Source organism: Artemia sp. Qi Xiang Cuo, chromosome 13, assembly GCF_049724085.1.
Source record: "Artemia sp. Qi Xiang Cuo chromosome 13, ASM4972408v1, whole genome shotgun sequence".
In the NCBI taxonomy this organism is placed as follows: Eukaryota; Metazoa; Arthropoda; class Branchiopoda; order Anostraca; family Artemiidae; genus Artemia; species Artemia sp. Qi Xiang Cuo.
Window position 1 is genome coordinate 41,316,237 of NC_142806.1, and position 13,994 is coordinate 41,330,230.

At 35.9% G+C, this 13,994-nt stretch overlaps 2 protein-coding genes across 2 annotated transcripts in view; one reads left to right on the top strand and one right to left on the bottom strand.

Annotated features, from left to right (window-relative positions):
* Positions 1-13,994, bottom strand: part of LOC148945286 (uncharacterized) — a 354,164-nt gene that overhangs the window by 287,294 nt on the left and 52,876 nt on the right. The gene's annotated exons all lie outside the window — the stretch shown is intronic.
* Positions 9,576-13,994, top strand: part of LOC148945288 (enoyl-CoA hydratase domain-containing protein 3, mitochondrial) — a 35,569-nt gene continuing 31,150 nt past the window's right edge. Inside the window, exon 1 of the mRNA XM_089099583.1 lies at positions 9,576-9,671. Within this exon, the coding sequence (XP_088955709.1) occupies positions 9,644-9,671 (28 nt within the window). The 5' untranslated portion in view covers positions 9,576-9,643. The remainder of the gene's footprint in view (positions 9,672-13,994) is intronic.

Consider the following 13,994-nt stretch of genomic DNA (forward strand, 5'->3'; position numbering starts at 1 on the left):
TACCAATGAGTTGATACATGAAGCCACTATAATCAGGAATGTTTCCCTGAACGAAATGTTGAGAATTTCTGCATTTTTCCTCTGAACGGACACGTATTTTGTGTTTTATTAAAAAAAAAGTTTCAGGAGTGACTGTGTTTATCTAGTTGTCGCTTAAAAAAGATTTACTTTTTTACAGTTACGAAGTATAAAGGTGTCAAATATATTGGTTTTTGGCATTCAGAATTAAATTGAAAATATAGACTTAAAATTTTCATCTGATTTTCTTAATTCTACTTTTAATGTTTTACTTTGAATAAACTAGTACTTTGATAATGCGTTACTTTTTATAAGCACTGATTCTTAAGACATTAAATATTTTGGTGTTTGATAACCAAGTTCAAAACTGTCGATATTGTTAAAAAATACCGTCCAACGCTTCGGCAGGTTCCTCAACAGAACTAAATGCTGGAAGTTTATACCTTAGTTTTTGTAAGTAGGCTATTGTTTTGTGTATTTTTTGTAATTATTCCTTTACTTTAATTGACATACTTTTTTCATTGCCTTTAGAAAACTGTTAGTCTCTAAGCTTCATGAAATAATGAAAAAAAAGTTTTTTCAACTGAAAATAAGGGGCAACATTTAAACTTAAAACGAACAGAAACTATTACGAATATAAGAGGGGTAGCCCCCTTCTTAACAGTACACTCTTCATGCTAAAGTTTTTAGGTACTTAAACAAAAGCTACTTATTGTTGTAGTTAAACGACCATTGTGTTCAGGAGTCGTTGTTAAAAAATAGGATAAAATTTAAATTTTAGCGTAAAGAGCGAGGTGTTAGGGGAAGGGGCTCCCCCCGGCATATACGTAATAATTCCTTTTCGTTTTAATGTTACTCCTTACTGTCAGTTGAAAAAATTCATCTTTTGTTTAATCATAGGCAGCGCAATCGCGCTGCTTAAGTAAAGAACGATGTTGGCGCAATGTATTATTTATTTTTTGTTTTTTGTTTTCTTCTCCCATACCAGGGCACTTCGTATCAAAGCAGTTGTCGTAGAAACTTTGAAAAGGGCTCATTCGATTGGAAATTGGAATGGCTAGTGCCTTTTTTGATAGTCGAAAGTGATTGGAAGGCAGCGAACACCCCTTCCACGCCCACCATTTCCCAAACATACCCAATCAAAAATTTGAGATAGTCATTTTGTTCAGCGTAGTTGATTTTCATATAGAAATTATATTTTTGAGGAGGACACTCACCCACAACCCTCAGGGCAAGGGTTTTAAGTTATATCCTATCAAGTTGAATGAACTTTATCAAGGCCATCCCCTAGGGCACTCTTGAGGTTGAACAATGTTTATCTAGGTCATACCCTATTATAATTTACTTGTGGCCATAGGAACCACTGAAGCGAATCAAATTGAATGAACTTTATCAAGGTTTTCCCCTAGGGCACGCTTGAGGTTGAGGGAACTTTATCTCGGTCATCCTCTATGTTACTTTGCGTGCTGGTATTGGAACCACTGAAGCACATTAAGTTGAATTAACTTTATCAAGTCTATCCTCTTGGGTACTCTTGAAGCTGAACAAACTTTATCTAGGTCATCCTCTATTGAGGTTGAACGTCCATTTACGAATGCTTCATTCACCTACTTCAACTATTTCTCGAGATATAAAAAAATTATTTCACTTTGATTTGCTAATGGGGAGAGTAAAAATAAAAAACCTGAGAAATGAGCTCTCTTCCAAAACATAGTTTATTAGCAGGTTTTTTGCTTTTAATTTTTTGCTAATAAACTGTCATCTATTTGAAACAATTTTCTAGCTTTTTTATGTAGCTTAAGGGCTGGGCACACGTAACTGATTTCGGGAACCGATTTCCAAATCAGCACCGATTTAAAAAGAAATCGGTGTCGATTTGAGCTTGAAAAATTTTCTAGTTATCGGTGCTGATTTACAAAATCAGCGCTGATTTTCATTATTATCATCACAATAAAAATAGGGATACAAATAAATACTCACCAGAGGTACCTGTGGTGAAACACCGCACTACTGAGCTCAGAACTAAGATGAGATCAACCAAACAACTATTAATAAACTCCAGTTGACTATTTGTTTCCATGGTTTTTGTTTTGAAAACTTGGCGCAATAAATTTTTCTTTCAACAAATTTTTGTTTACCGCTATCGTTTGTCCACGGATGCTGAAATCAGTTCCCAAAATCAGCTACGTGTGCCTAGCCCTTAATTGTAATTAATTGCGATTACTTGTCGAATCAGACACTGCAATTATTGTTTTCTATCGAACGCCAATTGGACAGCATAATTAATTTTATACAAATATTTTAAAAATGGTTAAGAGGCTTAAGTGTAGCGGTCTAATGTCCCCTTTCTCTATATGCCTATGTTGTTCTCATTATACTCAAAATTGTTGTTGAAAATGAAAAAAAAATCCGTTGGAATAAAAATTTGCAGCTTAATAGAACCTCTTAACCCTTAACTGCCAGGGTTGAAAAAAATGTTACACCAACTACATGGACCCCAAGTTTTAAAAATTCTGGAAAAGTACTGTTTCAAACAGGTTTTAAATTTATTGCAATGTTGCTCACAGCACGTTCTGATACATCAATTGGAAACACTAAAACGCAAAAATCATTCAATTATTCAAATTTGGGGCATAGGAATTTGGGACGTTCCATATATACATTTTTTGGCACCTACTACAGATATTGTTGGATTTTCTGCCCTTGCTTAAGAGACAAATGATGCAAAAAATTTTTCGGTCACTAAAACCTGAAGAAGATGCCTGTGGGATATTTAAACTGAAAATCCCGTAAAGTTTTTGATCAAATCACGCATCAATCACGCGTGTTCGTGGGATCGTTTGGAGGGTTTCTTTGATCCTAAGTTGCGGGTGGATGAGGGATCCTCCCAGCTCTATCAGCATTTTCTGCGGATCAAGTCCTTTTCTCAGGGTATAGCAGCTCACAATGACTTTAGCATTAGCTCCAGCTACGTCCATGATCGCAAGCCACACCACTATGGACTATCTTCTCGTGCGGGGGCTATTTGTGTAGGTAAAGCACTTTTGGTTTTGAGAATCCACTTTTCTTTCTGTTGCGATGTACATCATGAGGATTTCTTGTTCAATTGCGGCTGAAAAGTGGATCGATGATGCAAGACTTACTGCTTTTCTCGCTGACACCAGGCTCAGATGGTCTCTAAATCAGAAAATGGACGGTTTGTGGTCCTCTGTACGACTAGCATGGAAAGAGGTTTTTTTCTTTTTCATCGTGCCTACGATTTTTAAGGGTCTGAGTATTTCAATGAACTCTGCCCCACTACGATAGACTATCTTTTTGTGCGGGGGCTATTTGTGTAGGTAAAGCACTTTAGGTTTTGAGAATCCACTCTTATTTTTGTTGTGATGTACGTTATGATGTTTCTTCGTGGTCAATTGCGGCTGAAAAGTGAATTAACGAAGCAAGAATGACTGCTTCGTCGTTTTGTTTTGGAACATACGTCACCAGGCTCAAATGGTCTCTAAATTCAAAAATGGACGGTTTGTGTTTCCTTTTATTAGTAGCAAGGATGGAGGATTTTTTCTTTTTGATCCTGCCTACGTAAGTCATTTTTAAGTCATTTCTGATGTTGCAATTTGGGTTCTTCAAGTGATTGACAAGGGTCATGACAGTTTGCGTCGGAGCTGAAGCATTCTGGATTTCAACCATAGGTGTTTCTTCTCCAGTGTAGATGAAGTCATTAAGTAGATATTATGTCTTTAGTCCACTACACATTGAATCTTGATTCCATACATTTCGGTCCATTGCGAATATACACCTCGAATTTGCACCATCTACTAAATACTACTAGCATTTCATCAATCGTCAAGTACTCACCTGGTCAATAATTCGCTAACCTTTTCGATGGGAGCTAGATCGTAGCGTGGACGTAACTTGTATGCCTACCATCTAATAGAAAACAGTTTTCCAGATACCGGAATCACTTCAGGCCCTTCGTAGCGCGGAAAATGTCTCACTCAGTTCCATCAGCTGCAAAGAGACCTTCACAATTTTCACTGCATGACTTCAATACTCTAGAAGGATACAGAAGGCCTAAGAAGGCTCGCATCTCTGTGACGTCAACTAATTTCAAGTACCTTTACTTACCTACAATGCTAAAATCATCCTGCAGGCCGTTATCGTCAGTTATGGCAATGGTATGAAGGACGAGCTCCCCAAGGATCTTGGCTTTGATGAAAAGGTCAAGCCTATTCAGGGGGTTTTAAGTCTTTGTGCCCCTGCGTGACCTTTTTGACCTGGAAAGTAGTAACAAGATTATAGGTTCTCGTGCTGCTTTGAGGTGTCTTAGACTTATTCCACTTTGTTTGCCTGCATTTGCCAATGAAGAAGGACTTGCTGCCATTGTTCGTCTGCTGCTTTTCTTGAAGTCATTTAGCAAAAGGAAATTTTAATCATTGTCGTCGGATTGTCTCTTGATTGCCTGTTCGTCCTCGTCTTCGCTTGCACTATCTATAGACCTGTCATCACTGACATCAACAATCTTGTCGACAAAGATAGGATCCTTCCCGTCACCCTTGCCGTTTACTAGGTCTTCATCTACGTATGTCTTTTAGAACGTTGAGGGTATTCTCCTTTGCAAAAAGTCTTCGGCCTCTTTATGGCATAACTCTATCTCGTTAGCTACTTCGTAGGAGACCAAAGCCTAGCTTTAAATTATCTTTTCCTGCTCAAAGCAAAATAAAATGGAATTACCCAAAGAAATAAACTAAAAACGGTCCATTAAAAACAAAAATCCTTTCCTTTCAAATATAGGACACTTAAATAATTTTAAACGAAAGTAATCGTTCGCTAAAAAGCTCGTAAAAATTAAAGTTGATTGTTCTGCCAAGCCACAAAAAAGTTACACAAGCTATAGAATTGAGTATGTCGAACCCCAGAGTCCTGTATCTACGCACCTGTAATAGATTTCAAAATGTTCTTCCGTCAAGGCTTAGAAATCAACTGGTCCGAAGAATATACGAAATATCAGCCTCCTAGCAGTAAGAGATGGTAAGAGTAAGAGATCTCAACCCAGATGTAAGAGATGGACAAAAGATTGGGCGGTGAGGTCTGAGCCACCCTGCCTGTTGAGGATTAAGAAAGGTTCTAACAGAAATATTTATAATTTATTGTGAAATATGAATACAACAATAATTGACTATCTAAAAACAGATTGAATTTTAGTTTATTGAGACCTGAAGTACCATAAGCAAATAATAAATTGCAATAGGTTTCAAAAAGCACTTTTAAACTGAATTCCATGACTATAATCACCCATTGAACGCTAAAATTAACAAAAATGAATTGCAAAATGTTCATTGAACTCGGGCTTAAACTAAACAAGTATATTAAGTAATTGAACATAGTGAGTAATGATATATATGAATAATTAAATGTAATAAGGTGGGCTGCGAGGAGGCCCATGTAAAAACATGACTTAAATCAATAACAGCAACATAGGAAGATTTATATTTAGTTCGTGATGAGAACTTTGTAAGTACTAAGGAGAAGAGGTGACTTGAGTGCCTCTTTTGGCTAATGGGATTGATAAATTTACAAACAGAAAACCCTAAGTTTTATTGTCAAAATAAGTTTGTGCTGGACATTCACAGTGCTCTGTCAGCTTAACACTGACTTTGCTTTAAAAACTGAATACTACAGTCTATTATTATAATTTTGTTTTTCCAAGAGAAAATAGATAGCAAAAGAACTTGTTGAGGCAGAATCATAGACACATTAATCGATAAAAGACTAGAGGCAGTATGTATTGGAAAGCTCCTGGGGCCAGCAGATAACAGAAGTATTTTATGCCTGCATCTCTATTACATGCCTACTATTTTATGCCTACCATCAATTTTATGCCTACCATCTGCCAAAGCTAGGCTCAAATGCTGTCCAAAGTTCGTCAAATGAGCAGGGTTTCAAGTCGTGTAGTGAAAAAATAAAGACTTTACGAGATCAAATATTCGGTACACTTCTGTTTTGATTCAACGTTCTCCCTGTGGCCAAACTGTTTTTAAAGTACCAAAGATATTAAAATAAAAACATTTCTTGGTCACCTGCGTCATCATCGGTCTATTCACACCTGAAAACCGGAATTTTCAACCATTTTTCCGTTGTTTGTTAGAAAATTACAAAATTTTTATGTCATGCGTAAAATTTCGCCCTTTTTTTCGCACCAAACCATGAGAAAGAGTAGGTAGAAATTAATTCAGGAAACTTGATAACGCTCTTTGTTCCTAAAAATTCAAAGATATTGAAAATACATACAAGTTATCATTTAAGGAAGAAATGTCTTAAAAAAACAGCTTAAGGAGTTCACCCTTACATAGTTTTTCTGTTTATCCAATATAAGCCTGCCTAATTGCTTACCATATATCGAAAGGAGGAACCAAACAGGGTGATTAAGTTAATCGGATGATGCCTCAAAAACAAAAGCAAAAGTTATATTTTTATCTATTTAATGATATATTCAATGAGCTCCATGGTGATGTTTTTTTTGCTCGCTTTCTACAGATTTATCACACACGTTCTTTGTTTTCAAACTTTACGTCATTAAGAATTTAAATCTGAATAACGACATATGGAATTCTTTTTGGTAACTGATGGGATACTATATTTCCGATTGAATCGAGATCTCTCGTTTTTATCTGGGGCTAATTTGGTGTAGCAAACGTAAGATGTCGCACATTATTAAAGGACTTTTTATTAATATTGAAATTTTATCAACAAGAAATCCTCTTGCAATTTGAAATGCCTATTATAAAATTGTATATACAGTATCTTTTTTATCAGATGGGCTAACAAAATATAGGCAGTTTTGCTTTAAGTTGAAACTCCTGTTAATGTCTCTAAATGGGAGTTATAGGCTGATGAGGTAATGGACGTGAAATGTTTTTTTTTAATTTACTTTACTTTTCATGTGACTTTGACACTGCTCCACCTCACCCGTAACCAATAACTTCAACTATAGCCCCATTTCATGTGGCACGATCATGTGCAGCAGCTTCATGTGTAGTTCTGTAGCCAGCCACTGTCCTAGAGCTTACGAAAGAGGCAAAAGCCTCAAAGTAGCTATGCGTCATTTTCACCATTGACCATCATTCTTTCTTCCTCCCCACCCCCAAGATAAACGTTAGCTTTTTCAATGTTCAGGATCTGAGTAAATAGGTGCAGCATTCCAGCATGTATTAGCTGGTTAACGATGCAACCGTGAACAATATATTTTCATTCTTTTTGACGTTTGCGATAGTCAGGGCGCCAGAAGTAAAAAATTTCAGAGGGAACTGAACATTCTGATTGAAGGCGCAAAGCAAGGGGATAATTGATGGCTTGGATTTTTAAAGGCCAATGTCACTTGTTGTATTCTTTCATCAACTTGGACCTCCTTGACAAAATCATCCAGATGGGTGACCTCCTTGGATGGGACAAATACAATACCTTTTCTGTTTCTGATTAAAGCAGGGTTAGAGCTAGGACCAAGGACAAACTTTATCTTACATCCATTTACTGCTATATCTAAAATAGAAAGTATAGCAGCAGCTACTGAGTGGTTCAAAGCTATTATGATAATAGAGCCATCTGGTCCAAGTCTACAATTACCTACAATTACCAATCTGTATTATTTCTTCTGTTTCTTCTTTGCAACGCGAAACAAAAAAAAAAAAGAAAAGTTGTAGTGACGCCTGGGATGTTTGCGGTTTCAACTCATAGCACATCGATAGATGTCAATTTCCGGAAACCTTTCGGTTAGATTTAGGTATCTCCGACTCATACGAAAGTGCCCCTTACATATTCAGCTTTGTGCTATCTTGCTTATTTCTAGTCGGGGGTACAACGGAAAAAGGTTTTAGGAAAATTACGTCATAGGTAGACTGAAAAACGCCAAAGCTTCGTTAATCCACTTTTCAGCCGCAATTGACCACGAAGAAACATCATAACGTACATCACAACAAAAATAAGAGTGGATTCTCAAAACCAAAAGTGCTTTACCTACACAAATAGCCCCCGCACATAAAGATAGTCTATCATAGTGGGGCAGAGTTCATTGAAATACTCAGACCCTTAAAAATCGTAGGCACGATGAAAAAGAAAAAAACCTCTTTCCATGCTAGTCGTACAGAGGACCACAAACCGTCCATTTTCTGATTTAGAGACCATCTGAGCCTGGTGTCAGCGAGAAAAGCAGTAAGTCTTGCATCATCGATCCACTTTTCAGCCGCAATTGAACAAGAAATCCTCATGATGTACATCGCAACAGAAAGAAAAGTGGAGTCTCAAGACCAAAAGTGCTCTACCTACACAAATAGCCCCCGCACGAGAAGATAGTCCATGGTGGTGTGGCTTGCGATCATGGACATAGCTGGAGCTAATGCTAAAGTCATTGTGAGCTGCTATACCCTGAGAAAAGGACTTGATCCGCAGAAAATGCTGATAGAGCTGGGATGATCCGTCATCCACCCACAATTTATTATCAAAGAAACCCTCCAAACGATCCCACGAACACTGCGTGATTTGATCGAAAACTTTACGGGATTTTCAGTTTAAATGTCCCACAGGCATCTTCTTCAGGTTCCAGTGACTGAAAAAATTGTTGCATCATTTGTCTCTTAGGCAAGGGCAGAAAATCGAACAATACCTGTAGTAGGTGCCAAAAAATGTATATATGGAACGTCCCAAATTCCTATGCCCCAAATTTGAATAATTGAATGATTTTTGCGTTTTAGTGTTTCCAATTGATGTATCAGAACGTGTTGTGAGCAACATTGCAATAAATTTGAAACCTGTTTGAAACAGTACTTTTCCAGAATTTTTAAAACTTGGGGTCCATGTAGTTGGTGTAACATTTTTTTCAACCCTGGCAGTTAAGGGTTAAGAGGTTCTATTAAGCTGCAAATTTTTATTCCAACGGATTTTTTTTCATTTTCAACAACAATTTTGAGTATAATGAGAACAACATAGGCATAAAGAAAAAGGGGACATTAGACCGCTACACTTAAGCGTCTTAACCATTTTTAAAATATTTGTATAAAATTAACTATGCTGTCCAAATGGCGTTCGATAGAAAACAATATTTGCAGTGTCTGATTCAACAAGTAATCGTAATTAATTACTATAAAGGGCTAGGCACACGTAGCTGATTTTGGGAACCAATTTCAGCATCAGTGGACAAACGAAAGCGGTAAACAAAAATTTGTTGAAAGAAAATTTTATTGCACAAAGTTTTCAAAACAAAAAACCATGGAAACAAATAGTCAACTGGAGTTTATTAATAGTTGTTTGGTTGATCTCATCTTAGTTCTGAGCTCAGTAGTGCGGTGTTTCACCACAGGTACCTCTGGTGAGTATTTATTTGTATCCCTATTTTTTTGTGATGATAATAATGAAAATCAGCGCTGATTTTGTAAATCAGCACCGAAAACTAGAAAATTTTTCAAGCTCAAATCGACGCCGATTTCTTTTTAAATCGGTGCTGATTTGGAAATCGGTTCCCGAAATCAGCTACGTGTGCCCAGCCCTTAAGCTACATAAACAAGCCAGAAAATTGTTTCAAATAGATGACAGTTTATTAGCAAAAAATTAAAAACAAAAAACCTGCTAATAAACTATGTTTTGGAAGAGAGCTCATTTCTCAGGTTTTTTATTTTTACTCTCCCCATTAGCAATCAAAGTGAAATAATTTTTTTATATCTCGAGAAACAGTTAAAGTAGTTGAATGAAGCATTCGTAAATGGACCTAAAGCCTAAAATTTGCCTCAGAGAGATGTTTCTGGACTTCTATATCTTTAAGATAGAAGTTTATCAAATGGTTACAGCACAATACTTGACATCCTTTGTTCATGAGGAAAGGGGCGTGAATCTTGGTACTGCTGGTTATTTGGTTTGGAAGAGGGTCACTGGTATGTCTCTGAAAGCTCAATCAGAGTTGAACCAGCTCTAAATGGGTGCCAGGAGAAATTTGAGGAAGATGAACAGGAAGGGTGTGCAAAGGGTAAATTTTTACCAAATCATATTATTGACCTACAAATAAAGTGAATATATGACTTGATGCCTTTTTTATGCTCTTTCCAAATATAATAATCATTTTTGGCAGAAATGAATTTTACCCCTAGCCCTAGGATATACTAATTCAGGGTATACATTTGCACATTAGGGGTGGGGGTAAAGTTTAAATTTACCTACCATTTACATAAGAAATAAAATTTGCCCCCCCCCTAATGTGCAAATATATACCCTGAATTGGTATATATAGGGGTGGGGGTGAAATCCATTTCTGACAAAAATGATTATTATTTTTGGAAAGAGCATAAAAAAGGTATTGAGTGGCATATTAACTTTATTTGTAAGTCAATAATAGGATTTGGTGAAAATTTACTGTGCAAAGTACTGGCCCAAAGCCCCTTGTTGTACTTCCTGGCTGATGGGTCATTACCTTAAATTACCTTAAATTGCATTGTCCAGCAAAATAAGGAAAGATCCTGTAGAGTTGCTGGTCAGTGATGATGGTGAGTCACTGGTTTGGCGGTGTCCCACTCTGTTTTCCATGGTTTGGTGGACCAATTCTTATCAATGGCGATCCTGAATGCATTGACAGAGGGATCGGTGACAGCTGCATTGGGAAGACTGTTCCAGGGGCCCACCACTCTATTGGAGAAGTAGTGGTTGTAGAGTCTGCTGTGAGCTCTCTTCCTGAGCAGCTTCTTACTATGCCCTCTTGTCCTGGATGATTCGTCAAGTTGTAAAGGACTCTGAGAAGAGGAATCAGCATGCAATAGCTTGTAAGCCATAATGTCATAAAGCAGAGATCAACACTGCCAGTAGGGACTGTAAATTTCAATGCTATATTCTTTGCCTTTTACCTTTCATCTCTACTCCTTCTCTATTTTTATAGGACTACTTCAAAGATTAGGAACTTTTCTTTTTGGATTCCTCTTGAAGGCAACTGTCTTTTTATGGCCTTTTATGAACTAAAAACTTTAATAACAAAAGATTATTGCCATACCATTTGAATCCCCATTCAATGTTGAAACTACTTCTAAGTCTAATGGTTGTTATCTTGACAATTGCATTTCAGGTCCTCTAAATGGGCCAGATATAACATTTTGTTGTATATAAGACTTTGCCACCCTTTTTTTTATCAAGCTGTCATTATTGCATAGGCTATTATGAACCAACCATTGATGATAAATAAGAACAAAATATAAAGCAAATAAACACAATCATCAAAATTTTATGTATAACCTAGGGGTATATCTGGTTCTGTCAGGGGCACAATTGTCACAGTACAGGTCATTTTTTTAGAAAGATAATATTTAAAATCAAGGGATCATTTGAAACAAACTAAAAAAAAAAAATGAAAACTACTTTAAAAGAGTTACAGTATAAATCCTTACTTATCTCATCTCTACAGACATGCTACTTCCCTTTTTCACTTTCACCTGACCTTTTCTTTTTTTAGGCTGTAAATAGTAAGCCACAATCAAGCAAAAATCCTCAACCAGAATTGCCATATTTCAACCTTGCTGCTTGCCTAACTCTTGCATTTTGCAAACTTAAATCAAGGCTTGCAAATGAACAAACATCATGGCAATTACTCTATTCCAGCTTTTTCAAGCCTGAAACATCAACAGTACACTTATGGGATTGCAAAACAACCCAATATGGTACTAAGGCAAATTTTTGGTTCAAGCTTATTTCAAGCCTATGACTTTAAATTTATTCTTGAAATAAGCTAGTTAAATAAGCCAATTGATAATGTCTTGATATTGGCTAGCATGCTAATATTGAGCCTGTTGGTTCCTTTGCATTTGTCTAATAGCCATCATCCATTACCTTGGGGAGAATTATTCAGTTTGTATCAATAATTTGACCTGTTAGAGGAAATTTTTGGTAAATTAGCAAATAATTTTCTATTAACTTGCAAACACACAATTTGTATCAATTTTTTTAAGATGGCAGAGATTTAGCAATTTGCTAAGTCTCTTTAAGCAGTCAAACAAAAAGTTAAGGATAATCTAAAAACTGAATTTATTTATCATACAATGCTAATACATTTGATATGGGTTAAGAATTGAAATATAACTCATAATTAGTTATCAAGCTAAGTGTTCTGTTGTTTTATGAATTGTTTGACCCATTTTTTCACAAGAAATAATTAAGACATAATCATTCTCATAAAAAAATAATGCTTTTAATTTTAAGTTGATCAAACTAGACCAGAGAAAAAGCATAACTAGACTGCAACCCCTGAAGTTGAAATAAAAAACTGCTCTTACATCCCAACAAGTGCACCTACTCACATACTTGATGCATGTTTATCTTGTCTTGAATTCCCCTTGTATTAGCCTTTTAATTTCAACCTCTGTTGACTGAGTAAAATGCAAGGTTAATTTGCATACTCAAATCAAGTCTTGTTATGAGTCCCTGAATCAAGCCAAATTAGCAACTTTTTCACAAGAGAAATGAATCTGTTTGGGTTTTAGAACCATCTGAAAAGTTCTCAATTTATGATGGAAGTTTGTCTAGATCATCTTAGGTCACAGGGGTAAAGGGGTGTCTATTGGGGAGGGATTTGCTCCTCATTTTTTCCCCTTCCCCTTTAGTTTCTGAGAAATATCTTTTTTTGGGGTATATGTATTGGAAACATTTTTTTTTTCACTGGAAAAATTGAAACAAATATATCCCCCCCCCCTCTACATTTTATGAATGGATGCCATTGACAAGTCAGCATTATATGTATAGGCTTATATAAATAGGTCCATAGCCAAAAGGATCTGAGATGAGGTTTTTAACCTCTACTTTTTGCTTGTTTATAACCATTAATCAGCTCCTGGTCCACAAATTTGTTAATTTAGCAAGAGTGACTGTTCTTTTTTTTGGCCAAGATATCCTCAAGACTATAATTCAGTCTGATCTATCTATAAAGTCTTAAACTATTTGCTGTTTTACCCTTTTATGCTTTCCAGAACAACTGAATTTTAGGAATTAATTTGCTGAGAAAGGAAAGTGATTATGGATTTCACAATTCTGCTAAATTTTGATGCAATGGTAAGTTGCAAGTATTGGTCACAATTCATGTTCTGCTAATTTCCTTATGGTTGCTGGATGCATGTGTAACCAAAGGGTCAATATTAATATTATATTACTCTTAATATACGTACAATGTTATTAAGTGAGGGTTCAAATTTATCTGACATCCAAATTTCTGTCCATTTTCAGATAAATCAGTAGTTTTTAAGCAGGTTAGGTATTAATACATTCATTTATTTCTAAATTCTTTCTGTGCTTAGCTATGTTTCTAGAAATCCAGTACAAGCCCAATTAAGTATAAATGAAGAGCTGCATGCAAGATGATGATAAGTCATAAAAACAATAACTGGATTCATATTGGTTTAATGAATTTGAAGTTTGTTGTGTCATAATTCTACCAAGATATGGATAAATGCATAAAATTGAGATGTGGACAAAATTTGCACTACTATAATCAAATCAGCTAGGACAGAAAAATACATAAGAATGGATCAATAAGATTATTTAGGGTATATTTTCTTTTCAATATTCCCCAGAAATGAGAATTTTCAAAGATGTAGTTTTCTAAGCTGTGAAATTGGCCATTCTCTAAAATTTTCTTTCCAAAATTGTGAGGTATATCATTTTCTAGGCCTATATGGGAAAACAAATGAATAGAAGCTAGCATAGATAGAGTTGTTCAATGAGATATCCCCCTACTGATGAACTACTTAAGAAAATTAAGGGAATATCAGGATAATGCAGAGGAACAGCAAACTCTAGTGAGAATAATACCAAGTGTCAATAATTTAGAACTCTCATGACATATTTTGTAATATCAGGAACATCATTCGTCTATGTCACCATTCATTTTGGTCACAATAATCCTCAGCACCAATTTACTATGAATGATAACCAGACATCATCCCCTATCATCATCATCTCCCAAA